Source organism: Ciconia boyciana, chromosome 26, assembly GCF_034638445.1.
Source record: "Ciconia boyciana chromosome 26, ASM3463844v1, whole genome shotgun sequence".
NCBI classification, from domain to species: domain Eukaryota; kingdom Metazoa; phylum Chordata; class Aves; order Ciconiiformes; family Ciconiidae; genus Ciconia; species Ciconia boyciana.
This window is the reverse complement of record NC_132959.1, coordinates 2,976,191-3,003,548: the sequence shown is the minus strand read 5'-3', so window position 1 is coordinate 3,003,548 and position 27,358 is coordinate 2,976,191. Positions and strand designations below refer to the sequence as shown.

At 41.0% G+C, this 27,358-nt stretch overlaps 1 protein-coding gene and 1 long non-coding RNA gene across 5 annotated transcripts; one reads left to right on the top strand and one right to left on the bottom strand.

Moving 5' to 3' along the window:
- Nucleotides 1-43: 43 nt before the first annotated feature.
- On the top strand, nucleotides 44-27,237 carry LOC140644065 (methanethiol oxidase-like). Of its 3 annotated transcripts, XM_072846555.1 has the most exons (16): nucleotides 45-1,118; nucleotides 3,399-3,481; nucleotides 4,265-4,304; nucleotides 5,517-5,626; nucleotides 6,828-6,873; nucleotides 17,023-17,076; nucleotides 18,164-18,276; nucleotides 19,412-19,597; nucleotides 21,180-21,300; nucleotides 22,371-22,553; nucleotides 22,649-22,827; nucleotides 23,772-23,850; nucleotides 24,357-24,478; nucleotides 24,650-24,742; nucleotides 25,731-25,849; nucleotides 26,501-27,236. In XM_072846555.1, the coding sequence occupies exons 4-16, from the start codon at nucleotides 5,594-5,596 to the stop codon at nucleotides 26,661-26,663; spliced, it is 1,491 nt and encodes a 496-aa protein (XP_072702656.1). In that variant the 5' UTR covers nucleotides 45-1,118; nucleotides 3,399-3,481; nucleotides 4,265-4,304; nucleotides 5,517-5,593; the 3' UTR covers nucleotides 26,664-27,236. The 3 variants fall into 3 exon arrangements, with proteins under 3 accessions (XP_072702655.1, XP_072702656.1, XP_072702658.1); XM_072846554.1 differs by lacking the exon at nucleotides 5,517-5,626 and having other exon boundaries at nucleotides 44-1,118; nucleotides 3,399-3,482; nucleotides 26,501-27,237; XM_072846557.1 differs by lacking the exons at nucleotides 45-1,118; nucleotides 3,399-3,481; nucleotides 4,265-4,304; nucleotides 5,517-5,626; nucleotides 6,828-6,873 and adding an exon at nucleotides 11,650-11,783 and having other exon boundaries at nucleotides 26,501-27,232.
- LOC140644067 (uncharacterized) lies at nucleotides 8,510-11,626 on the bottom strand. Of its 2 annotated transcripts, XR_012039734.1 has the most exons (4): nucleotides 11,465-11,626; nucleotides 10,514-10,611; nucleotides 10,086-10,226; nucleotides 8,510-9,999 (listed from the first exon to the last, which is right to left on the bottom strand). It is a non-coding gene; the product is annotated as an uncharacterized lncRNA (long non-coding RNA). The 2 variants fall into 2 exon arrangements; XR_012039733.1 differs by having other exon boundaries at nucleotides 8,510-10,226.
- Nucleotides 27,238-27,358: the final 121 nt, after the last annotated feature.

Genomic DNA, 27,358 nt, shown 5'->3' with positions numbered 1-27,358 from the left:
GAGGCCGGCGCAGCCTCTGCCCTGGCCCTGACGAAGTTTGTCTGAAGCACAAATGAGGTGGGGTGGGCGCGCGCCCCCCGCCCTCCCCTCAGCGGCGGCCGCCCCGGGGGGCTGCGAGCGCGGGGGGCTGCGAGCCCGGCCCGGGGGAGGCTGCGGCGGGGGGGGGCCGCGGCCGGGCCTCCCCCGGCCCTGCTCGGGGCCTAGCGCTGCCTCGAGGCCCCGCGGCGCCTCGCCGCCATCTCCTCAGGTGGGCTCTGAGGGGGCGCCCGCCTCGCCGCCCTCCGCCCCGGGGGTGCCCGGCGCCTCGCCCTCGCCTCCTGTCAGGGCTGCCCCGCGGCGAGGCTGGGCCGGCCTGCCAGGCCCCTCGGGGCCCCTCGGAATCCAGCTGCCCTCGCCATGACCGAGCTGGGAGGTGGTTGGCCTTAGCGTAGGTGGTCTCCAGCCAAAATCACCCCCTTGTAGCAGGTGTTGTCTTGGGCGTTACCTGTCTCTTTGGAATTTGCCGCCTTTGGTAGCATTCATTGCGTCTTCAGACCCACCAGGCGCCATAGGTTGGCAGTATGGCGAGGATTCAGTGCTACCATCTACAGGTGTAGGGATAATTAGGTTATCAATGTTGTAATTGGGTCCTGATGCCTTAACCACAAGATTATTTTGGTGGCTAGCAGCATTGTCAAGCCTGCCACCTTTGCCTAGTAGCCTTGCATTTTCTTGGGGAAGGCGGGGAGAACTGCCGATGTGGTTACGGGACTGAAACCCATCATCCATAAAAAGTAACATGTTCGGTAGCCGGTGACATTGCTGCCATTGGGACATATTTTTGGTGGCTGCATCTCCAAACAAGATACATTTAGTGATAGACTTCCAAGGTCCAAAAATAATTAAGAGGCCTTTTTGATGGAACTATTCCTTATCTCTATGTTTTATGTCCCTTTTATGAGACTCGTAATTACATCAGAAGCTGGCACAGATTTCCTCCCTCGGGGGTAGCTTCGAGGGGGAGGCTAAGGATTAAATTGCCGTGAACTTCTCCACAGCGTCTGTGGAGGTTTCCTGAAGTCAGGACGGAGGCGGGTGGATGCGGCAGTACAGACCAACATCAGGAGCTGTCCACCTAGGTGTGAGGCTTTGCTTAAGTGGATACTTAAGCCTATATCTAACTTTATGTACTTAAACGATCCAAATACAATCAAAGCAACTATATAAATGCTTAAAATTGTGCATTTGCTTAAGTACATTTCTGGATTGGTGCCATCAAAGTTTCCTGCGCTGTCAAGCCAACGTATCATCAGTGACTACATTTCTCCCTAGCATAAATTCAGATGGTTTATGTCTTTAATAATGAACTTATTATTGTGATTATATCTTTAATGATGAACTCCTTACTGTGAATAATTTAGCAGTGATGGAACGTACAGCTTTTAACTGCGTACAGTGCAGCCTGAATACTGAAGATAGTATGGTTCAAACGGATAATGTATGTTTTTTATTAATAATTAACATATTTAACAAAACTATAAGTATATATGTTATAACTGTTAGCATTTATATCTTCAGCATACTTTGGAAAGTTACTTTATTTATTTATCGTAAAACACACTTCTGAATTTGGTAAGTAGCGTGCTTCCCAAATGGACCCCCTTGCTGTGACACCCATGCGTTGCTAGAATAGGATTTATTATTCTGCGGTTCATTAAATGAGCATGTTAATTTTCTTCTGATGGTTTTCATGAGTTACCAGTCATTCTTCCTGGTTTACACAATGCAGCAGGCTACTTCACCTCATGCTGGAGGGAAGTGTTTTCATTTAACTGTCTATCTGTCGCCTATAAATCGTATCTATACGCAGTACAAAGGGCCGCATTTTCTTCTGTGGTTATGCCACTGATAGTAATAACAAACATCGTTATCGCTAGTTATGCATTTGTGTTCCTGATTGTGCTTCACAGCCTCTGCCTGAGCTGAAGTATTATTTAATTATTTAATATAATAATAGCAATTTTCACTTGCTTTTTTCAAAAAATATAATCTGGAAGCAGAAGCTATGAATAAAAAGTGATTTTTCCTTAAATGAAGGGGAAAACAGCCAGCCGCACTGGCATTGCTAGTGATGGGAAAAATTAAGTTTGTAAATGGAATTCAGATGTCGATAGCAGCAAGGATTTACCAGCCAAGTTTTATATTACTGACTGATGACTAATGATTGTGTTTACTGCTGGAAAAATTATCATCTGCTAATCCCAAACTTGATTTCTTCCTTCCTTGTAAATGCAACGCTTCTTATACCTAATGTAGAAAGCAAAGTTAAAAAAGAGAAACCATAAAAATTCACCAGGGTGGTTTTGTCTTTATCCAGTGTATATTGTGCAGATACCAAATTCAAATGAAATTAAGGACAGGGAGAATGCAGCTGTTTTAAATCACATCACCATCGGTGAGTTAGTTTACATTTGTGCCATGTCCAGCTGGAACAGAAGGAAAGCCCTCTATTTGGGGAGCAGGGTAGAATGAGAAATCTTAGTTGCTATTGAAATGCATACATTCATGAGGGTAGCAAGATAGGAGTCTGATATTCTTGCTCAAAAAAGAAAATTCCTATTTCTTTAGGAATAAAAATAATTGTGAGTTATGTAAGTCTTAAAACACCATGCCCAGGTGGACTTGTGTGTTTCATCTAGTAAATACCAGCTGTGTGCATTTGGGGTGATCTAGGAGATGTGTTGAACTACAGGTGTTTACACTGTGGCTGGAAGAAGCAGGAAACTACCAAGTCTTGAAGTGAAAGAAGGCAAATACCTGCACAGACATCAAAACGCTATTGTCCTCAGGGCTCATTCACCCAAGAAAAACAAGCCACGTTGAGATCAGCATGTACAAACCAATGCAAGCATGACAGTCGAGCAGGTCCAGCCGTGCATCTCAACTGAATGAACCCTAAAACATGTTCCTAATCCAATGTAGGTTTTAGTAAAAAGTTTGACGTAGGAAAACTCAATTGATAAATTACGTGTTCTGAAGAGAGCAGTTGGAATATTGGAGTTTGCTTCTGCAGGTAGGCAGTGTTTTGGACACTTGCCATGTAAGGTTTTTTGCTGGGGGTCTAAGATTGGAACCACCTGCAGCAAAAAGTGAAAAAGTTTCAACGTGCGGTTTTAGAATAACTGAAAAATCCTTGGAAGGATGTACTTCAGCTCTGAAAGTGGGACAAGATGTAGCAGACTTTTTCCACTTCTTAAGTATATTCAAAAAATAGCGTGGGGCTGGCCAGAAAAACCAATCAAGATTTTGAGGGAGCAGAAATTTCCACTAGAATATGTTTGAATGAAATAAACCTTGAGAATGCCACTAACATTTTAAAAACAAAATTATATATGTAACTTCTTTTTTTCCTGTGGCAGATTGGCTGAGTCAGGTACATCAAGATAGGCAGATGCCTATGCAGCAAGGTGTGCTGGCTGCCCAATGTACCAAGCTTACTACAGTTAAGTGACGTTTTTCCTGATTTTTTTGCAGTTTCTTTATTAATTTGTCGCTTTACGTACAGGACATTTCCCTGTTTACTTTTGATTACAGAACTGTCTCCATTTCATTTATCCCACTGAATTAATACTCAGGTTCAGTTTATATTGTTTGTGATAAATTTAAAGTTAACTGGTATTCTGTAGATCTGAATGTTTAAAATATCCCCATGTTCTATATTTTAACTGACATATAAAGTTTTGAACTTTGGTTTTCATTTTTTCAAACAAACATTGAAAGAAATGTCTCTAGCTCTTCCTAAAATGCTTTTCCCAGTCTTCTCATGAAGCAGAAATCAAATGCGTTGTTTTACCTCAAAAGACTGGATTTGGGGAATCCTCCATTAAATGTTTTTCCTTAATACTTTGCACAAATGGGTCACTGCGATGCCTGGGGATGCTTATTAATTGGTTCCATGCTCAATTTAATTCTCAAATACGTTGTAACTCATTTACATTTACAAGGTGTAACATAGAGCATGAATTTTCATTAGTTTATAGCTATAAATTTCTCCCTTCTCTACAAAATTCCTCTGTGATAACTAAATGTGTAGGAAATTTCTTCCCCTGTCTGCTGCTGTTTCTCTACAATGTAGTGGATAGTGTAAGGATAGGAATGGGTGACCAGGAGTTACTTAAGTGGTTTTAAACCACATAGCTACCAAATGACTAAGCCTCAGTCACCACTTGTGTCTTTGAAAAGATTGCTAAAAGTCATTAAAAACCCCTTACATTTCTGTTTTTAGGGTAAAAATCTGCCAAGCTGTTTTAATATGTCACAGAGAGGTAAGGAGTACTTTTGTTTGTTTGGTCACTGAGTTAAGCCTTCTTTTTTTTTTTCCTTTCCTTTCCTTTTTTACTTAAATGCCCTATTACAATATGAGGTCCTAGGGGACTTGATTAACTGTTGGAGGTATGTACTTGGAGTTACATTTATAAAGATACTCCCTCTGAAAAGAAACTGCCCTCTGAGCAAAGGATATCCCTAGAGTTCACACTGAAGTTTGGGACCTGTTTGGCCAAGAACGTATATCACAATTACAAGCTCTTCTTTGAATGCATATTTGTGTAATGAGGGGAACTACTGAGGCAGATCAAACCTAAACATTTCTTTTTAGAGGGCACCAAACATTTGAAGGGATACTAAACCACACTCCAGCTTGTCAGCTAGTACAGGTCTCTCCTTTATTCTTGAGAGAGCCTAACTGAGCAACAAAGGTACAGCAAGGAGCAGGATTCCTTCCCTTAAAAAGCTGCTAAGACATGGCAATGTTTTACTGACAGCTAATAATACTAGTCCTGAAAGAATGACAATATTATCCACAAAATATGAGCTAATTACTTAGGCAAATAACCTACCACTGCAGAAGAAACCTACTCAAGGGACGTCTTAATAAAAACAGAGTTACAGGCCTCTAGCCTACAGGACTCTGGGATTTGGCCCAGGATCAAGATGTTTCTCTGCAGGAAGCTGTTGTGGCTATAAAAATGTCTGTCTTTTTAATCATTGGTTTTGTTTGTCTTGTCAAGTCCCAGCTGAGATTTCCCTTTGCAGTTTCTCTAAACATCTGGTTGTTGTCATTTCATTATTATCAACCTTGAAGTAAAAGATCAGGCTCTCCAAGATTATGCAATTTCTTTAAACATTATGAAATTATTAGAAATAATAAATACATGGGATTTTGTACTTGTTTCAGCTTCAAGCCGTGCGCTCTCCATAAACATGAGGCTTAGCATATTGCCTCTTAAAAAGAAAAAACTGCGATTCCTTCAGATAGCATGGCTGTGGGATTTAACAGAAATCTCTATTGTAACATTTGTGATAAAATTTGAAAGTTGTCAGAAGCATCATTTATTATTGCATGTGTAGATATTTAACTCTGGTTGCCAATGGAATTGCCGTATGGATGTAGTATTTTATATAACAATTAAAGAACAATAATGTGGTTTGCAAGTATCACTGAAGTTCGAAGAAGGCTGTCAACATTTGTGTTGCAGATGATCACTTTGCCAACTTGACATCAATGAATGCATCGAGACCTGCTTCCATGCTGTTTTAAGACAAACTCACACTGATGCTTTTCAGCCTGCCTCTGATTCCACATAAGGTTGTGTCATGGTTTAACCCCAGCTGGCAGCTCGGCCCCCCCCAGCCGCTCGCTCACTCCCCCGTGGTGGGATGGGGGAGAGAATCAGAAGGGTAAAAGTGAGAAAACTTGTGGGTTGGGATAAAGACAGTTTAATAGGGAAAGCAAAAGCTGCGCACACAAGCAAAGCAAGGAATACATTCACTCCTTCCCATGGGCAGGCAGGTGTTCAGCCATCTCCAGGAAAGCAGGGCTCCATCACGGGTAACGGTTACTTGGGAAGACAAACGCCGTCACTCCGAACGTCCCCCCCCTTCCTCCTTCTTCCCCCAGGTTTATATGCTGAGCACAACATCATAAGGTCTGGAATGCCCCTTTGGTCGGTTGGGGTCAGCTGTCCCAGCTGTGTCCCCTCCCAACTCCTTGTGCCCCCCCAGCCTCCTTGCTGGTGGGGTGGGGTGAGGAGCAGAAAGGGCCTTGACTCTGTTTAAGCACTGCTCAGGAGGAACAAAAACATCCCTGGGTTATCAACACTGTTTCCAGCCACAGACTAGCGACTATGAAGAAAATTTACTCTATCCCAGCCAAAACCAGGAGGGCAGGAACAAATACCCAGATAACTGAACTGAGAAAGGAATTCCAAAAACTTTGTTTAAAGTGCATTAGACATTTCTAGCTTCCAGGCTAATTCTGATAATGATGGTATTATTTCAGGAAAAACACCCCTCCACTTCCAAATTTCTCCATTTTTTCATTACCCTTCTCTTTCATAATCCATAACACTTGCTACTCCTACTTTGCTATTGTTTGTAGATTTAATGTGCCTGTTCTCTGTTTCACATGTGAGATGGTACTGAAATTACTGGTTGATGTGGATCCATAGTAGACTTCTGCAGAGCTACAGTGGAAACATCCTTCCAATTTGTCAGCAAATCATTACATAGCTATTTTTTTTAATTTTATAGTTTTGTAGATATTTTTACACCAAACTTACGGTTGTTTTCTATAAGCTATACGTTTAGTTAGGAGAAAGTTGTGAGGCACAACATCAAACTTCTCACTCTAACCAAGATATATATTCTCCTCTATTTCTGCCCTTTTGATCAAAGTCTTCTCTTCTCATAGAAAGAAATCGGTGTGCTGTGGTTCGTTCTTGATAATTACAGGCTAGTCCTCTCCAAGTTATTTTAAGGTTCTAACAAATTGTTGAACAATTTTGCAGGGAGTGAAGCTGAATGGTGTATATTTCCTCGTTTCTTCTTTCGAAGGTAGGCTGCGATTGACTCTCTTTTTTGTCTTCTACAACCTAATTTATCCTCTACTAATTATAAAAAATAAATTCTAGTGTATCCATTGACTCCAAAGTTGTTGTGGATGAGTCGCTTAACTACAGATTGGGCCAGTAATTGGGTAGTTTCCATTTCTGGGTGCTCAGCATAAAACATCTGCAGCCAAATTTGCAGAAGGGCCAAGTGAGCTGTGTATGTTGTTGTAAATAAGCTAAATGCTTGTGCTTTTTTTTAAAGTGGGTATTGAAATTTAGTAATTGCTTTTGGTCAATGGAGTTGTAATTCTCTTCTCTCTCAAGTCAGCAACTGTCAAACGATGCCATCTAACGTAGTGGGGATGGCACAGCTAAATTCAGTAATGTGTATAGAATACTCGTATGGCAAGGTTCATATGCAGCAATTAAGAAGTTGCATTTTGTGCTTGGTTGGAATGCTTGGGTTTTTTTGATAACCTTGGGGTTATGCACTAAATATTACTGGTTAAAATGTATTAACTACTCATTAATTGAATTAGGTGTGTATCTTATGAAAAAATAATAGTGAGTTATTTCACAATATAGGATTTACAATGCACATTTAAAAGGCATCTGAATTTAATTTACATCAGCATAAGAGGGGATTGAATTTAATTCCTATTGACACCCTTAACTGTAGCTTTTATTAACGAATGCTTGACTTTGCAAACACGACGGCCTCTTAATATTTTTTCCTGATCGTAATTCTTCACCAGGTCTTATTCTGCCCTCACCTTTGTGGCAGTTGAAGGTTTCCAGCTGTCCCTTGGATGATCTGACTCTTGCTTGTCATGTCTGGGTGTTTTCTCTTTCCCATCCTCTTTAGAGGTGAATGAATCTGTCTCCAGTGGATTGCTGTGTTTTGCTGGGCTTTTTGTTTTGAGGTTTTATTTTTGTGTTGCATTTGTTTGGATTTCTTTACTTTTTTCCTTTGCTTGAATACTTTCTGCATAATCAAGAGAAGAAAGAGGTAACAGTGCTCATCGAAATGCAGTAGTCTTTACTCAAGTAACATTCGCTATGACGTTTTTGCCTGAGGTTTGCAAGATTTTGCCTGTTTTGTAAAGATTCATTTAAATTGACACAAAGTTTTCGTAAACACTAGAAGGATAAAACCTTGGTATTAAACAGTCTGCCAAGCCCAATGCACAACAGGGAGTTATTAGTTGCTGCACTCTTTGACGACGACATTTAGATTTTTGTTCTCATACTCCTGTTTTGGAGAGAGGACTGAGATGTTTGGAGAGGCAGGAGAGATGTTGTTTGTGTCAGTTATATGACTAGAATGAAAATAAAGAGTGCAATGTAAAGGTCCTGATCCTACTCCTGAAGAGGTTTTGCACTTTGTATGATTGCAGGACAAATTATACAAACAAAACACATAACTTTTGGTTGCTTAATTCTGTAAACACGTTACTGAGTTCAAAAAGTAGTTGGTTGATAGACAGCCAGTTTGAAACTTGTCCAGGGCAGTGAAGAAAAGAAATAATTTCTGTCTCGGACTGTAGCTATTGCACGTTGGTTTATATGAACTTTTTGATATATGCCTGATCCAGTTTATAATGGTTAATAATTATAATTCATTCTTTTTATGGTGCTTTTATACAAGGACTCTCAATAAAAGACAAGGGACCCAATATTCCACGTACTATGCGTATGTAAGATACAGGACCTCAGTTAAACTAGAGAGATTACAATTTATTTTTCCATTCTACTTGTAATTGAAATAATTGGCATAATTGTTGGTAGATCCTGTGTAGAGTCTAAAGATTGAAAATAAAGAATTTTCACATTATATTCACCTTGGAAGAATCTGAATCAAACATCTGAAAACCAGTACATCAAAATATGAGGACATGCACCATGCTGTACTGGCTGAGAATGAACTATACAAGGTCTCACAAAGAAGAATTAAATTAAGAGCATTTGAAATCCTGGCCTTAATACCTGGACTCATTCCATATTGCTCATGAAACGTAATGAAAAGCCGGGATGGGATAAGTATTGTGTAGTCCTGTGTTTCCAGGCTTGCTTTGAGAAGAAAACCAAGTTCTCTGTCCCGTGCGGCACTTAATGAATGGCACGCAGAAGAAGGGAGTGTGGCTTTTGGGGAATCTTTGGTATGTGAAGCAACGGACTAGATAAACCATCTAGTTAGATTGCTTTGAACCAAATCAGAATCTACCTCAAGGATAATTTGGAGTTCAGATGCCGTTAAAAGGTACGGGCCAGAAGCCAGTGTGTTTGGCCCTACCGACACATTCTTTTTGTGCTGCTTTAAATATAATGATATATTATAACCGTCTCTCAAGATGAGGCATGCCGATGTGTTGATAAAAGTGTTCTGCTTTGATAAAGTATGTTTGCGAATCTCGATGACATTTCAGTGAGACTAATTTCTAGATGCAGGATACAAAAATCAGGCGTGCGCTTGCCAAAAGTGTTGCAGGAGTCTGAGCTGCAACACGGGGTGTCACGGTAGTAAGAGCTGTGTAGAAACTGGAGAAAGGTGGTACGGGGTAGGTTAGCATGTGAAGGACTAGCTGAAAGTGTTTGTGGCTGCTAGTGTGGGTTTGTTTTTAACACAGCCTTATGTCACTCAATGGGTTTTATCTCATGAGCTGCTTGTAACATTTCCACCGGGCTGTTCCCGACCACCCCCTTTGGCATGCGCTTCTCTTAATCTCTAGCATGTCTTCTGCAACTTCCCTGCTTCAGGCTGCTTCCAAGGCTGTTCCAAAGCCCCCGGGGTGTGTACAAACTCATCTTGGCCTTTCTCTGGTTTTGTGTTTGTGACAGAGACATCCCGAGCTGTGCGGCAGATCCCACTGCCTCCACAGTGGCGTGAGCCGTGAGCCAAGGGTACTAATGATTTAATATAATGTGATTTACTACTGAGAGTAGTGCGTTCCTTGTTGGGTCAGATAATTTAAACAGATGTAAACTGTTGCCTGATCAGCTTGCACATTTTTGTGTTGTTTGTATTATGTGCTTCCCCTGCTCTCCGGCAGTATTACTCCTTGCACGGGACTTCAGTGGCTGTGAGGAGCTGGCCTGACTGTCCTCCTGCTGACCTCGAGAGCTGGAACTCCTGGTGATTTTGATGGAAGCAGAAGTAGGTCACTGCTGAGAATGACTGAATTCCCACCCACTCTGCCTAAAATTCAGGTCATAGACCTTGTAATTGAAGTGATGTTCGTGAGCTACCGTTCATCCTTGGAGTCCCTTCAGTGTCAGCGGGTTCTTCAGGAGCACGCTGGTCTGAAAAGACAGTCTGATTCCTTGAGGTGGATCTTCAGTCAGCCTTCATGGTGCCTCCTGAGAAAGAACATAGTCTCTCGAGTTTATGAAATAAATTACTCACATTTTTTAATAGCCACTTAAAAAACCACTGAATCAAGCTCATGTGTAGTAAAAGTAGTGTTTTAAAATGAAAAGTTAAGGGAAGGAACTGTTGAACAGACAAGGCTGTATCTGAGGAGGAGAAGACCAGAAAGAGTGATAGCTATGCAAGGAACTCTTAATGAAGGATGAACAGTCCAATGGACGCTAAGGATTTGTGGGCAAAAATCATAAAAGTACCTTTTTTTTCCCCAAAAAATTACCTTCTTTTTGAATCAGTTAGCAGAAGTAAGCCCATCAAATGAGATGAGAGAGACATGACTTGGATGGCCCATCACACAGTTCAAATACCTAATGATAGCTGTGGAGTATTAAAAACAAAATTCAGAGAAAAGCATTTTTGAGCAATAATTTTTGCTCAAAAATAATAAATAATTTTGAGCAATAATGTTTGCACAAAATAGTTAGCTAGCAGTCTGAAGCGGTAAACAGGTTAACAGACTGTATTTGTCTGATTTGTGATCAGGAAAAAAAGGCTCAGTTCACTAAATAAATATAAATAAATGGTTAGTTCTAGGTTGTTAATCAGCTCTCCCTGACACTCTCTTGGCTTAATGGAGGGAATTGCTTAAATAGTTCTAGCGTTTCCAGCACTGTTTAGTTTTTCTGCTGTTACTGGTGGCTTATGTAAAAGGCAGAGAAGAAGCAGGATAGGGTTGTAAAATGCAGTATCCTCTCTTGAGAATGTTTTGGAAATGGCAGAGGTAATGTTGCCAGGGAAAAAGTACTGTCCTTTAAAAAATGAATGAGAAATAATAGAGTAATTCTTATTAGGGACAGTTTAGCAGAATCCCAGATGGAATAAAGAGTGAAATCCGAATTTTCCAATACTCCGGGGCAGCTGTCAATCTCGAAAAGAATCTTCTTTAAGAAGTAGTTCTGTGAAGTTTTCACAGGCAAGTTGTCTTTTTGTAGCTGCCTTGTTTAAGGGACTGAAGGGCCATGAAATGTCAGAAACATTGCTGCCTGCCAAACGAGGCACAACTGAGAGCTGTGATCCGGGCTGGCATGCACTGACTCCTGGAAGACTTGAAACATTGCCCGAAATGAAGAGTTTTAAAGCACAACTGTTCCCCCCTTTGCTGTTAGAAAGCACACAGGCTCTCTCTGCATCAGGGCGGTTTCTGGGGTACAAAATACTCAGAGAAACATACCTGGAGTATAAACAGGAGCAGGTGGAAAGTGCAGCAGGGTCAGAGCCAGGTGCAGCAGAGGATGTGGGCTCAAGCAGAGCTTCGAAAGCTTCCACCGCTCTTTCCTGGGAAGTGGGAGCTGAATTTCTGTCCCCGTCCTCCTGCACTCCCAGCTGCGCTGGATCCTCCCCTTGGCTGTTTCACTCCCTGGTCCTGCCCGCCCCTTCGCTCTTGTATATATGACCTTCTCCAGGCAGCTTTTGCTTCACAAAATCCAGCCCAGGCAGCTGTACTTCCTCCTGCACACACCCAGCAGCCCTGAACGTCCGATCCGACATGGGTAAGAGATCCAGCCCGTGGATCCAGCTGGGATCTGCTGCTTTTGGCTAAGGTTCTGCACTGTGAAACTTGTAAGCCGGGGCCAGTGGGTTCGTTAGCATGGTGGACTGGTAAGGAGAGACACGGGGCTGAAGTTCAGCATTTCCTCCGGCCATTAAAAGCTTTGCTTCTTTAAGCTATTGAAACCCCCCTGTGGTTTTAAATAAGTAGCTTTAATGCTATCAGTAGATGCCTTTTATGCTACCGTTAAATGTCTCTCTTAGTACCTCAGCATTTAGAAACGGAAATAAGCATTTGGACTTGCTGCTCTGGTCGAGTGTGGACATGAATGACTCTTAGGAAGATTGTCGGGAAACTGAGGACCAGAATTTAACTTTTTGCTTATATTTTTGTGATAGACCATAGTTATTTCATTTTTGGATACTTTTGGACTTTCATTTTCGGATACATGGACAGAAAATGGAGGGAGGGGACTAAAATAGATGGAAGGTTTTTTGCATGTGAATGTATTACTGTGTAATTTGCAAGGGGGACACTGTTACACTGTGGTTTCACAAAACAGTGTAAGATTGTAGACCTTAAAAGCCCTTACTACACAGACAAAAACAATGATTCTGACTCAGCAAAAGTGTCTACTCTGGTTTATCTGCTAAGGCTGACTGTTTATCTTTTTGTGCTTTTCTCAGTACTACTAGTGCGATTGTATTTGTTTTGCTCTGCTTTCTAACAAACTGTAAGTTTCAGTTTGTAACCTGTGATAATGACAGTTTTGTCTAAATGGTCGCGGCAGTCTGTAAGAAGTCGCTTGCAGTGTGTAAAGAGTAAGTTAAATACTGCACCTTAAAGCTTAAAGTAGCATGATGGTGATTGATTGGTCACAAGGTTTGGGCAAGTATGCTCTTGGCAGTGTAGAAGAACAAGTCTTGGAGTGCTCTTCAAAAATTTAACAGATCATTAAAGTCTGCTTGCATAATTTGTTACTTGGATAAAGATGGGTATTCCAGAAAGAATGTGCTGCTTTTGTCTCTGTTGTTCTGTAAGGTCTGTGTCTTGTCATGTATGTAGTACAGCTGATACCCTAATCTATCTTTTCCCATTTGTGCGTTTATTTCAGCAGTTTAGCCCAATCTTATCATAAACCAGACTCGCCTACCTCCATTTTTAATATGTCAGTGTTTAACCCAGGCATACACCTCAACTTCAGAGGACTTTCTATTTCCTCAGGCTCTGCAAAAAGCCTAGTTTGGCCCAGATTTATTCCACCTAACTTTAAGCTCACAACAGAGGTGCCTAATTTATTGCCACATTTCTCCTAAACTCCCTCTATAGAGTCGAGTCTTAGGCACCTTCACAGGTTGTCTTAAGTGAGCTGAAGAACTCTGCTGCCATAAAATGGTGCATATAAAAAGACCAAGTCTTTCCTGCTCCTTTCCTTTATTTCACACTGTTAAACTATCAAAGAATACCTCTTTCTTGTGTTAATAGTTACTGAATTTACTATGAAACTGCACTTTATCAGGTGGGATATTTTTTACAATGCTATTAGCCGTTGTTGTAAATCTATAAACCTCATTATCCAGACTACTAGTGACGCCAGGTTAATCTGAGTATAGTTTGCTCATGCTGCAGCTTCCTCAGAGGCTTTGCATATCACTTCAAAACTTTTAACACACTGATTAGGTAAGTATAAATGGATTGGCCTTTTATTTTTTAAAAAAATAGCTACTTTCCATAGTTTTTCATAAAACAGTCTCCTAAACCTTGCTTTTATGATGTTTTGGGGTATTTGTTGTCCTTTGGGAAGATCTGTATTTCCCAATATTTCTTTTCCCTGAGGAGCTCAGTGTTTCTAAAGACTTCACAGCCCTTGAAAAGGCAGAGAGGTGTCTTTATCACCTGCCTGCCAAAGGAAGCGCTTGTATTCAGAGATGCAGAGCAGACAGATGAACCCAGAGGTGTCTGGACCATTTCTTTGTGCTGTGACTGCTAGACTGACTGACCCAGTCGTCATTCTTTACCTTGCACAGTATGCAATTTTACTTGTCACTGTGGTACAACTTGGTGCCCCAAAAAATGAGGGAAATGAAATGTTTTATTCTTCACTGCCACCCAAAAGAGTGCGGTGTCTTTGCCACCACCAGAGAAGCTCTGTTAACATTTATGACATTGAGAACTGCCTCCTTTTTGTCTAAAACTGACTGAGTGGATGGCAAGCCGCAGGGAGTCCCTCATTATGCTTTACGTGGGAAATTACAGCTTACGTATTTTCAGCCGTTGTAAGCGTAGCAAAATATTCCCAAACCGTGTTGTTGATTTGTATGGAGTTTTCCAGAGTGGCCTGTGGATCGTTGTTGGTGGCTCATGAAGGATTTAACAGTTGCCTTTGGTTTACTGTCCCTCCTGTTCTCCAAAAAGATGAACAGAACAGATGGAAAGACATGAAAAAATACAGAGCAAATGGAAACTAGACTGGATTCCTCAATTCCCTTTGCTCTCCACAAGAGAGAATTGCTGTAGAAAATGGTAACAAAAGGAACAGTGATATTTTTATCAGCTCTTGGTGTATATATACAAATAACTGCATCAGAGTAAGGAGGAATCGGGCTTACTGGAGCTTCACTTGTGGAAAAAGGAAAATTGCGCAATGAAGCAGTTAAAGCTAAATGCATATGTTCTTCCTGTTAAATTCACACCGGAGCCATTGGCGGTAGAGAAAGGTTCTTTGATTTAGAAAGACGAGGAGGGTGGGCTTTGTGGATAGGAAGCTACCTGTAAGAGAATTTGCCTATAAAGGTGTAACGTACACTGCAGAAAAAAAAAATCTCAATGCTTTTGTCCTTTGCAAACCACAAGTTCCTGGTATTCAAAACACGTGGTCAGCTGCCAGATTAATGGGGGATCTGGAACATAACCAGTAATATTAACATGTTTAACCATGGATTATTAACATAGCAATGTAAATATTATTGTTAACATGTTGCTACAAGATGGTACAATCACAGTTTCATGACAAAAACCTTATTTTGTATTCACAAATGAGCTTGGCATCGTATAACACAGAAAGGTTTGCGTCATCCCTGGGTATCTTCAGGCAGTTAGATACAATGGCTCAAAACAAAAGAGTGTTTGAACAAGATCAGAGGGAAAGGAGAAAAAATGTGTATGAGAAGAAGGAAGAGAAAACGTTCATCATCTTGCTGTATGTTTCCTCTGGAAAACAATTTGGCACAAATAATCTTTTTCTCAAAGTAATCTGCAGAAAACTGCATTTGCAATGCTAATTAAGCTGTGGTCTAATGCATACTGAGTTCCTGCTAATTTAGGTGATTGAGAAAATTGGAATAAAGTTTAAATTATGGCTTAGACATAAATGGAACAAAGCGAACTTTATATTTTGTGTTTCCAGATAAAAATATTTCACAAAGAATGTGAAATTAAACCGCAAGTACAAAATGACTCTTTTTGAGAAGATCCAGTTTTTAAAGTTGTGAGCCTCCACATGCAGTGAGTGCATTGCTTGAAGCATTTTGCCTTCCAGGAAAGGCTCCACAGTTAAATGGGCATTGGAGCTGTCGCTACCTCTGGATTTGAAATCTCATATCTGTGGCATCCTGAAAAAACCTGTTGCTATAAACTTCTCTTTTTAAACATCAGAGAATGGCAAATAATTAGCTGGTTTGCTTTTTTTTATTACAGACACTTGAGGTACGGAGGGAGGCAACTATACTATGTTTTTGCTTCTGTCAACATGTATTTCACTTCATGTCATATTGAAAAAACATGTTGGCATCCTGCCGCACAGCACTTCTACATTTTTGTGTTTTAAACAGCTGATTATATACTAGTTCCATTTAGGAAGGGAGCAGAAGCTTCCTGCATTGTGTTCAGTGGGCCTGCAGCTCCGTGACTCTAGAAGAGTTGAGATTTATGTGCGTCAGTTAAGCCTATAAACTTGCAACATGTTGTAACTGCCCCTTAAAGCAATATTTCAGGGTAATATTTTCTTAATTCTAGCCAACAATTTGTTGATGCAGTCCTGAGCATATATGTTCTGTTGACTGTGTTAGAGTAGAAAACGCTATGCACGAGGCTGTTTTAATATAATTTTTACTTTGATGTTGATTGAGATCCAAACTGATGCAAAGGGAGCCAAGAAGCATTTTAAAACTAAGCTGAAACGCTTATGAAGTATTATGTGTAAGTGGTGAGCAGTGCTTTGTGCTTGCTGAGGATCAAGCTCTTAATTCTGGAAAATGCTAACATAGGAGTCCTATCCTTTTGGAATTAAACACATCACTTTCCAGATAGAGAAGCTGCAGATAACAACTGCTGCAGTTCCCATTCTCCACTGAAATTTTGAGGGTTTGGGCATAGAGACACCCAGGTGCATCGGTTGGTTTTGACTCTCGGTGCAGTAGAGCGTTGCTTCTCAGTCTCCTGCCACTGTAAAATGACATGTTCCTCCTAACACAGAGCCCAGCCTTGAACCAGATGTGGTCCTTCTGCTTTTCTGGGGTTCTCTGCTCCGGAGGACATTTAGATTCCATTTCTAGCTTCCTAAAACTACAGTTTCCCCACTAAGTTGCCTGATTTGTGATGAAGTTGCTGTGCTGGAAGTGGTGAATGATGAACGCCGGTTCAAGGAGGGATTCTGGCAGCTGTAACAGTGGCACAAGAGCAGAGGTGGGGAGCTGAGTTTTTCATAGAGAGAAGGTGGAATGGTTCATGATCCCCCTTCCTCTTGTCCTTTCTGGTCACCTGCAGTATCACCTCTTACCCAGGCTGTAAATCCTTAAAAATAACCACTTCTTCAGCATTTGTATGCAGAGAAAGATTGGAGGCTTTCCAGTAATAAAATGGGTTGTTCAGATTGGGCAATCTATCTGCTTACTCATCTGGCAGTGATTCAGCAGCTCTCTGTAAAACATTTAACACAATTTTCTTAAATCCCAGACCCTTGTCATATATGAATGTGCTTTAAAATTGTGAGTCTGAACTTGTTGAAATGAAGGCCCCAATTTCCCATTATTTTTGAGCATGGAGTGTCATATTGTGTATGAAAATTCAGAAACTGAAGTAACCTCAGCACTGACTGGAGTCAGCGAGACTTACAGGTGTTTGGCAATGTAAAAATTGGATCTAAGATTTGTCAATCTCTGAATGCAAAGCCAATGTCCTCTTAGAGATATGCTTTAAAATAATTTGGAGATTAACAGAACTTCTTTTTTCTCTCCAATCAGCAAAATGCGGAGCATGTGGTCCAGGATATGCAACTCCTCTGGATGCCATGAAGGGCAAGTACTGTAACATCTTTTCTAAATCCAGGCCATCAGTACAGGAATTGTTTTCAAATTAGGTGGAGACTAGGTAGATGCCTTCCAGAGTGGCTCATTAATGAGCAAGGCCAAGGACACTTTAAATATCAGAAGAGATTTTATTTCATTTTGCACCCAACTCTGGGCACAGCATGCAAGCTCTGTTACCATGAGTTCACGAAATCATAGCACTAAAACAAAGCGGGTCTGGGTTTAGATGTATGCATGGCTACAGGATGCTAACACTCAACAAACTGTTCTGTTTTTCTGTGCTGCAAAGTAGAGCTTTGTGTTAAGGATATTGGGGGCAAGTGTTTAACCTGAAAAAAAAAAAAAGAAGTTTCCTTGGTGTTTTTGGATGGAGACTCTATAGACTGCCCTCCGACTCTATAGACTGCCCTTCCGTTTTTAAGAAGCAGAAAATAGGAGAAAGGACTGTAGGGTATTCCGTGCAGCTTAGTTTAATGGCAAGCTTCTCATCCACTTGTAGCTGTACAAAAGTTATGTTCTGTTCTTCCCAGCAGTGTCTGGTTAAATCCTGAACCTCACTAAAGCCCTTGAGGCATTTTGCTGTAGTTTTTAAAAGTGTCAGAACTTCACCTTCAGTCCTCTGATATACTTTAAAAGGCTCAATTTTATGGGTTGTAGTAAGTAAGCTTTTGGCATAGGTAGACTGAAACCTGGGCCCTGGCAGCAGGGAGTCATCACTTGCGTAACTGGGGAAAGGAGAGGCTTGACATGGCTTTGCAGATGGGAAGGTGGTCTCCAGTACTGTCCTTTTTCAGGAAGATAATTACATCCCCAGGGCCTCTTACATTAGGAGGGCAAGGGAGTGGAAAGGCCCCACAGCTGAATAAGCACTTTCTCCTGGTGATTTCTGGCTGCTCAAACTATATACTACTAGCGTTTCTCCATAAAACAGAAATACTGAGGTTCAGCTTCCTAGGAAGAATCACAATTTACAGACAGAGAGATTAAATCCAGAGAAGATTCTCTTAAAGTTAACTACAGCTTTTTGTAAAAATGGTTTCTTTTGACGCATTAAACAAGACTTCTGCCTTGAAAGGTCCCCGGGAGGAGATTGTGTACCTGCCTTGTATCTACAGAAACACCGGGATAGAGAAACCTGACTACCTGGCCACTGTGGATGTTGACCCCAAATCTCCACACTATTGTCAGGTACCTGTGTGTAGAATGGCTCCCGTGCTCCATTTTCTAGGGTGGTGAATATTTGGGTCTGCGTAATCATCTTCAAGTAGATATTTGTGTTGAGAACCAATGAAATCCTCTGCTGTTTTTCTTACTAGTTTACTCAAAGCTAACTTGTATCTTGTTAGTCTCAAGACACTTTCAGAGCATTTTTGTGCTTAGTATTTTAATAGTTCTTTTTGTAACACTATTACTGATTTTTACTGAGCGTGAGTATTAAGCTCTAGAAGGTGATATTTCCTCGGGGTTTGTCAGTAGTATAGACAGAGTTTATAATGTAGGATGTCTGATACCCTGGGAAATTCTACATGTTAGGCATTATAAATCTAATCCATTTACTTCATAAATGGAAAGCTGTGGGTAGGTACCTACCAATATACCAGATCCAAAATATTGGTAAGACTGTCCTTAAGCTTCTCGGTTTGTTACTGCAAATAGTGTAGACTGAACTGCATTTAAACATGCAGTGCTTATATGACTCAAATTACTGAAGATACTTTGGACTCTGATCTCCACGTGTTTAAGGAGCAGCAAATCTGGTTTGACAACAAAGATTTTCATAATTTGTTGGGGTTTTTTAATATCTACTGCTTAGGGTTTTATGGCGGAGGAGTGGAGGAAACAAATCTCCTAAAACTTTGACAAAACTTAGCTGTACTCTTTCAACTTTTCTTAGTTACACAGTGGGAAAGTAAAAATCAGAAGCAAGAGTGCAAATTAACATGTCAGTTTGCTACAGTCAGCCCCAGTTGTAATCAGGTAAATCTTGTAAAGTCAGAGACTTGCAGCACATGGACAAGAGATGGTGTTTTCTGTTGGTTTTTTTCCATGTAATTATTGCATGTCTCCTTAATTAGATAGTCTTTTAAAGACTTGGATTAATTTAATAGCATACAACAAATGCTATGCAATCATGATGTCCAACTTTCTTCTCCCACTTTACAGCTTCAGCTCTGCATATCTCAGGCTGAACCTGCTTCCTGAATAACAAATAGCAGTTTCCTTCTGCTCTTTATTAATTTATGCTTTGACATAAAGACCCATTTCTTTGCCTAGGGGAAAAACTATACCAGACTGAATCTTAAGTCTGTCTCTGACTTTGTAGGTGATCCATCGCCTGCCCATGCCGAATCTTAAGGATGAGCTCCATCATTCAGGGTGGAATGCCTGTAGCAGCTGCTTTGGGGATGCCACAAAGAGAAGAAATCGTCTGATTCTACCAAGTCTGATCTCTTCTCGCATTTATGTGGTGGATGTGGGAACAGACTTGCGAGCTCCTAGAATCCATAAGGTATATTTAGGTGACTTTAAGCTGGGTTTTTATTTCTTATATTGTGACCAAGAGACAGTGATTTTATGGATTCCAACTTCAAATTAGAATAGGAGAGTCAGAACAGTTGTGGAAGCTTTTGTCAAATATTAGGAACTTGTGGAAGTTTTGAAACTCCTACAATTTATTGATAAACTACACACAAAAATCTTGCACTAAAAAAGTATGCATAAATGTGGTGTCAAACAGTCAAAAATTAGGAAGTTCCAGGATTCAACCTGCCTCTGCAATACGAATTTCAGTCGAAGTAGTTGCACACTGTATTATTGTTTTTGACTACAAGATCACGAGGCAAATTCCTACCTGACACATTGAACTGAGCATATGTAGACTGTATGTTTCTCAGAGATGAGTTCAAATTTGATTGGATTTTCACTGCACAAAACCAGATCTCTTCCGTAAAGGACACCTCCTCCTTGATTTGTAATCTTTGGTTCCTAAACATGTGATATGTAGATTTTTTTTAAAAGGAAAAATTAAGAAAATGTTTTCATATGGGGAAATGAACATTTTTTAAAATCTCTTGTTCACAGAAACAATTGACATTTTTCCACAGTAAAACTTCCACTGCAACAGAATTCATTTGGCAGAGATACAGATATTGGCATAGAAAGGGTTCGGATATAGACTTACACCTTTCCATGTCTAACTGTTTAGATCCTCTTTACAGTCAGTGGAAACAAAAATAGGCATTGCTGGAGTCACATTTGTCTAACCTAGTTTAGAAAACTATTTTAGGGTAAAGGAATTGTGTCTTAAGAGTGTTTGTGTCTTTTCACTGTCTATAAAGTAAGCATAGAGGATTAGCTTAGATGTAAATAAAACCTGTCAACGTCTGTGCGTGGTCAGATGAACCCTACAGCAATGTGTGAAGCTTCAGTACAGTTCCAGGTTTCGCAGAGATGAATTTAGTGGTCAGAACCACGTTTCGACGGCAGGTTGTAATGTGGAATGTAAGGAAACTTTTAAGCGGTCTTTTGTCCCACCCCACCTGCCTGCAAATACTCTCATTCATAGTCTTTCAGTTTTGAGTTCTTTAGAACCTTGCCAGCCTTTAACTATTAATGCAGTGGAATAAAACCCCCAAAGGTCTCTTCTTGTACAGTGAATTTTTTTTCAGACTGAGTCTCTGGCAAGCCTCAAAGATTTTTTTTCCCCCTCTGAACTGCTAGTACTCCAGAGAGAGCTGATGTCTGAATGCACACAAGTGGTGTTTCTGCCACTGATATTAATTAAAACAAACGCAGATGTTGGTGTCTCACTGATGCGGGAATTAGACTGATTCTAACCATCCAACTCTTGCTGTTTATATTTTTGAGAAGAACAAATAAATGTCATGGATGGTACTGTATTCCTGGGCAGAGTAGGAAGTGGGAGGTGGCAGGTACTCACAAAACAAAGCAGCAAAAGAAACAATCCCCCTCACACATATGCCATTCCCACTCCTTCCTCGGTCTTTGAAACTTGAACTCTTAGAGGTAGAACTAGTATTCTGTAGTGATCTGGGAGAAGGTGACTATGATGATGCGTATACTTGTTTTAGATTGTTGAGCCAGTGGAGTTGTTTTGGAAGGGGAACGTGGCTAATCCTCATACCTCTCACTGTCTGGGCAGCGGTGACATCTTAATCAGCTCTTTGGGAGACCCTTCTGGCAATGGAAAAGGTATTAATCCCCTTAATTACTCTAGAAAAGTATTCGTTGTACAGAAGTATCATACTCCCAAAGTACAGGCTGCAAAGCTGGAGGCATTGTTAGGAGCTTACAGTTCTTCTGCGCACATAACCATTCCAGCAGTTGTTTATGTAACTATAGAATAAATACTTCCGTTACTAGGTAAGCTGTACAGACGTTGCTCTGCCACAGCAATTCAAACCTGATGTGGAGGAACCTCTCTGGGACTGTTGATGAGTTCAGTGTCCATGTCTCAGTCTTTCAACTAAAGAAGACCAACTCTAGTGGTTATAGTATGAGCAAGAAACCCATTAGCGTTTCACTTGGGCCCCTTCAGCACAGAGCAAGGGAGAATTGCTTTTGAACGTAATCTGTATTAGCTCAGTATTTGTGACTTGGGCTTGAAAGATTCTGTTGCCAACCTAAATCCTCTTGTCTCATTGTCTAATGAAAATTAAGCCTTTCAAGCTATTCTAGATTGCATTTCCTATTTAAAACTTTTGAAGGATTCTTGCATATAAATTTTGTTACCTATTCAGATGTAAAACACTTGACATCTAAAGAGAAATACTAGCTATTAGGAGAAATATACTTCAGATGGGAAGTGGTGAATCCTGCTCCTTTTCACAGGGTTTTTCTCTTCTGGATCATGGGCAAACATGTCCTTGAATAGATGCATACTATGTACGTAATTCAAGGATATTGGTAGCAAGCAAAGAAAAGGGGGTGACTCCTCCAGGATCTTCTCTAAGATATCTCTTAATTGAAATGTACTCTAGGAGGCTAACTGATTTATTGGAATGACTTGAGTAGAAATAGAGCCAGCTGGAGCTTAAAAAATTCATTACAAAATGATGAAGTTCTTTAAAAATCCAGCTTTCGTTTGCTTTAGTCCACAAAAGCAATACCAACGGAATCACAACATTTTCCTTAAGCACAGAGTTGCATTTTACAGCGTGTTTAGAAAGTAGACATTTAAATACTAATATATTATTTATCTTATTTAAAGCTGTGAATCCGCGTGAATGTTTTCAAACAATTTTCTTCGGTTTTTATATCAGGTGGCTTTATTTTGCTGGATGGAGAGACCTTTGAAGTGAAAGGGAATTGGGAGAATGGGGAAAAGGTACCCCCCCTGGGTTATGACTTCTGGTATCAGCCACGACACAATGTCCTGATGAGCACCGAATGGGGAGCCCCAAAAGTCTTGGCAGATGGGTTTAACCCAGCTGATATAGAGAGAGGTGAGGGAGCATTTGTTTAAACTCTCAAAAGTAAAAGTGATTCTTTGTTAAACTACTATCTTCTGTGCTTATTTTTGTCTGACCTGATCCATTAGGGCATTATGGCCGCCGCATTAATGTGTGGGACTGGAGCACTCACACTTACATTCAGGCAATTGACTTAGGGAAGGGCTCCATACCTTTGGAAATCCGATTCCTCCACAATCCGGATGCTGCAGAAGGGTTTGTTGGGTGCGCTCTGAGTGGTGCAGTGCATCGGTTCTACAAGACAGAGGTAAGTAATGAAAGCCATGGCAAACATAGAAGCTCAAACCTGGTTGTTTCAAAAATTCACCAATCACTTAGGAAATAGTACAATTGTGATTAAAAAAAATAAGCTTCCTCATTCCAGTCTAATTCTAGCCAAGCTATAACATTGTGTCAGAGAGCAAACCTGCATGCATACAAGCCAGTGTGTTGGCTTTCTGAAGCTACCATGTCGTCCCTCATCTTTGAGCAATTGCAGTTGGTAGGCATTTTGAGTATCTCTGATGTCCAGCATGCAAATCTTCAGCAGCCTGATCCTGAAAGGAAGCAAAGCTTAAGAGGTCATTGTGCTGGTCTGTCAGCCCCAATTCCAGCTCTCCTGCCCTCCACAATAACTTGTTGGTCATTTTAATCACAGTTAATGAATTGTGAAAGTCTCAAAGAGGGAAGGGTCTTGCCAATGATAGGAACATTTGTGATGACTTGAACACGAGACAATCTAATGAAGGCTTGCACTGAGGAAATAGCTGCGGCATTAGCTCAACAGCCTTCTTTCTGGCCAGCAAGCTGGTCAACAAACATGTATCAGTTGGGCAGCTAATCAGAATATGTGAAACTTGTCACCAGTGTCAATGTGTGCTGCCTGCTGCACAGCCAGTATTTGGAAGCATAGGGAAGACCTGAAGGTAGAGGAGGGAGGGAAAGTGATGGGGTCGTGGACAGGGGAGTAGAGCTATTGCCATTTTAGAGGGCGAGCTGGAGACAGATAGGATGCCAAACTGCAGGAGATTGCAGTCTTCAGTTCTGCTACTGTTACAGCTATCTGTTTGAGATGTTGTTGCATAGTATAATCATTAACGTTCTCACTGGCAGTATAGTTACCATCCTCACCCCTCTGTCGCATACAGCTGAGCCCTCTTGGCTAACATCAAGGCAATAGTAATGCTGGGTTCTCTCCTGTGCCTTCTGCAGAAAGGAGACTGGGCAGCAGAGAAGGTGATTGAAGTACCCAGCAAGAAGGTGCAAGGATGGCTTCTCCCTGACATGCCTGGTTAGTGTGAGCATGTTTGGAAAAGAAATGAGGTGTTGTCCTCTTCAGTTCCCTGGTACAGTGTAGCTTTTTGCAAAATCTTATCCTTAAATGACAAAATACTAAAATACTTGTAAAATACTACATTTTTGTTTGAGTTCTTTGTGTAACACTTCTGATGTAACCAAATTAGCCTTGCTTATGAGCCACCAAGTAGGAGATTGTCAGACCTCTGCTCCCACACTGCTCAATGCTTGAGGTCAGTTTCTCTAGGAAAATACTTGGAATTTGGGTCTTTCAGCATCAGCTCACAGTATTCGGGAATGGTCCTGAGAATGCTGATAGAGCCTGAACCGCCTTTGAGTAGGCACTGGGTTTCCAAGGATGATTGTGTTTGTTCAACCCATACCTTAACATATTTTTCTGAGGCTACGATGACTAGAATTTTGAAAGATAATAGGCTTGTTGTCTTGTTTGTTGCTGGTCCTGTCTGTTTCCTGACTTTGCTACTGAATATTTTCTTGAAGGTCTTATTACTGATATCCTCATCTCGCTGGACGACAGGTTCCTGTATTTCAGCAACTGGCTGCATGGAGACATCCGCCAGTACGACATCTCCAACACCCGCAAGCCCAAGCTGGTGGGGCAGGTGAGGCAGCATCAGAAAAGCTGTCGTGTACAAGGGCAGTACAGTCTTCTTATTTCCTTCTTTTTTAAAAGGAGAAAATGACAATTTACTTTTGCTTGAGAATTGTCACTATATTGCTTTCTTGTCCCTTTGATAGCCAACGCCTATGCTCACACCTTCCCTTGGTTACAGGTGTTTCTGGGAGGCAGTATCACAAAAGGTGGGCCTGTAACTGTAGTGGAAGACAAGGAATTGCAGTGTCAGCCAGAGCCATTTGTGATCAAAGTAAGTTCTCCTAACACGCACCTTGTCAGTGCTCAGCTAATTGTAATCCATTTTGAAATATCTCTACACCTCAGTCCAATGTACAAGATATAAAGCCTGAGCTAGTTTATACCTTGGCTTACAGCCTGAGCAGGTATCACATTTCAGCGTGGACTGGAGCTAGTAAATCCTGGTAAGTGTTCTGGGTCCCTGGTGGAACTGGACAAGCTGTTTGACTGTACTGAAGCCTGTATAATTACATCTTCCCTGCTGTTGTTAGCTAGCTAATTTAAAGCTAATGCAGTGTGCATTCATCTCACTGTCATCATTGCTTCTGATAATCTTTCAACAACTGATGGTCAAAGCACTAAACCGGCTCATTCTGCAGTGGGGGTGTGGGGGTGTAAAGAGTTTGATGGCACCTGGCATCGTGGTAGAAAAATGAAAGAGAATTAATCTTCTCTAGTCATTATCAATGTGCATTAATATTATCACTGTCAAGGCAGCTACCTATGGAAAGTCTCATGGGACGTGCAAGAACTGGATATGGTCACGGCTAAGATCTGTTGACCACTGAAGGCAGTTTCAGGAAGTTCCACATACTCCTTTTCTTCATAGTGCAGATTGTGACCTAGCTGCAGTATAGACGTGCTCTTATTTGGAACTGTGTTGTGCGACCCATCTCTTGATTTTTGATGCTTCCGTCCAAGTACAGCAAGCTGAACACTTCAGCCCTTACTTTCTTACATTACTAGTTCTGTGAATTAAGTGGAACTCATCTGGATTGGCTTCAAGGCTCCCTGTTAATAACAAATAAGACTCCCCATAAAAACTGTTTGTTCTCCAAAACGGGATTTGGTGCTCTTGTATCAAGGATTTCAGAGTGCTGGATGGTCCTCTGAGTACCAGAACTGCCGTGCTGTTTTGTTTCTCCTTGCTGTTGCATTTCTTTTGTTCAACCTCCGTGGCAGCTTGTCTTGAGCACCTTGTTCTCTAATTATAATTTTAGGGGAAGAGGGTGCCAGGTGGACCTCAGATGATTCAGCTTAGCTTGGATGGGAAGAGATTGTATGTCACCAGCTCTCTCTACAGTGGATGGGACAAGCAGTTCTACCCAGATCTTGTCAAGTAAGAAAACTTTGGTAAACAAGGATCACTGTACAAGCCCATGTTCAAGATTTCTTTCTTAAACGGTGATATGCATATACCAGCTGGTATACAGAGCAAAGTTCCCACGCAGGGAGGCTGAATCCAGTAACGTTACACACAGCCTACAGACCTTGATGTTTCACCCACTGGCCAGAAGCCATCCCTGCTCAACAGGCACACAAAAGTTGGGGTCTGCACACACTATTTCTTGAAATCATGATCTATTTGGAAGTAGGTGAGAATGAGAAGAAACCAGTGAATGTGGCCTAGCCTCCTGGAATCCATAGTACTTGCAAACTGCCTTTGAGTGTATCAGCATGATTTTCTGTTTTTTGGAATTAAAGAAAGGAGAAGATGATCTTCCAGGTGGCCACAAGAGGGCATAGTGCAGCTTGCCTATTCCTTTATAAGTAACAACAGCTATTAATTTTCACTCATTCATTGCTAATTTGAGGTTGCAGGTTTCACTGAGGCGATGTAACTCACTTTTGAGACCTGCTAAGCCCCAATTTAAATCTGGGGTTCTTTCCATTTTATATTAAACGAAGACAAATCCTGCCCAAATATGGAAGAGAAGAGCAACAAATATGAATCCTTTTCCCAATATCTGTTTTCTTGTCCCTTTTTCAGGGAAGGCTCTGTTATGCTGCAGATTGATGTGGATACTGAAAGAGGTGGATTGGAAGTGAATAAAAACTTCCTAGTGGATTTTGGGAAGGAACCTGATGGGCCTGTCCTAGCTCATGAGATTCGTTACCCTGGCGGAGACTGTACCTCTGATATCTGGATGTAATTGTTGTACGGAGCTGTTTTCTTTTTTTTTTTTCTTTCAGTCTTTTTTTCTCTTTCTCCCTCTCTCTCCTCCCTACCCTCTACTTCCCTTTTGTATAGGTGAATCAGTTCGGCTGGAACTTTGTCCACTACCTAAATTTAGACTTTCATTAGGGTGAGCCACAGAAGCTCCACTTTCTTCTTATTCTGAGGCAGCCAAGTGAATCTCTCTGAAACATGATATACATCTCATTTTCTCTACTCCTTCCCCTTTTATAAGGTCCTGTGTAATCACTACTGACTGTAGGTTTCAAAGCTGAGGTCACCAGTCTTTTAAGGACTGTTTGTGTTGTTTGGTGCCACTTTGCCTTGCTACTGTTTGTTGATGGAGAAGCTGTTCCTAAATAACTCCACAAGAAGGATACATTCCATGAGCTTGCCCCAGAGCAAGAGTGTCCTGTCCCTGCAAAGCTTAATTTGCTCATAAAGTCATCACTGCTTTATGATTAGCAGACACAGCATAAAAATCACATGTATCTAATCTGAAGCCACATGTTTCCGGAGCTGGATTATATTTTAACGTTTGTGCTCTGATGTTATAAAAAATCAACAATAAAATTGTTCTTCAAGTCAGATGGAGCTGCACATTTTTTTTCTTTTTAGCATTTCAGCATTTTCTATTTCAAGGAACGTATATGTAAGGTCATTTCAGAAAGT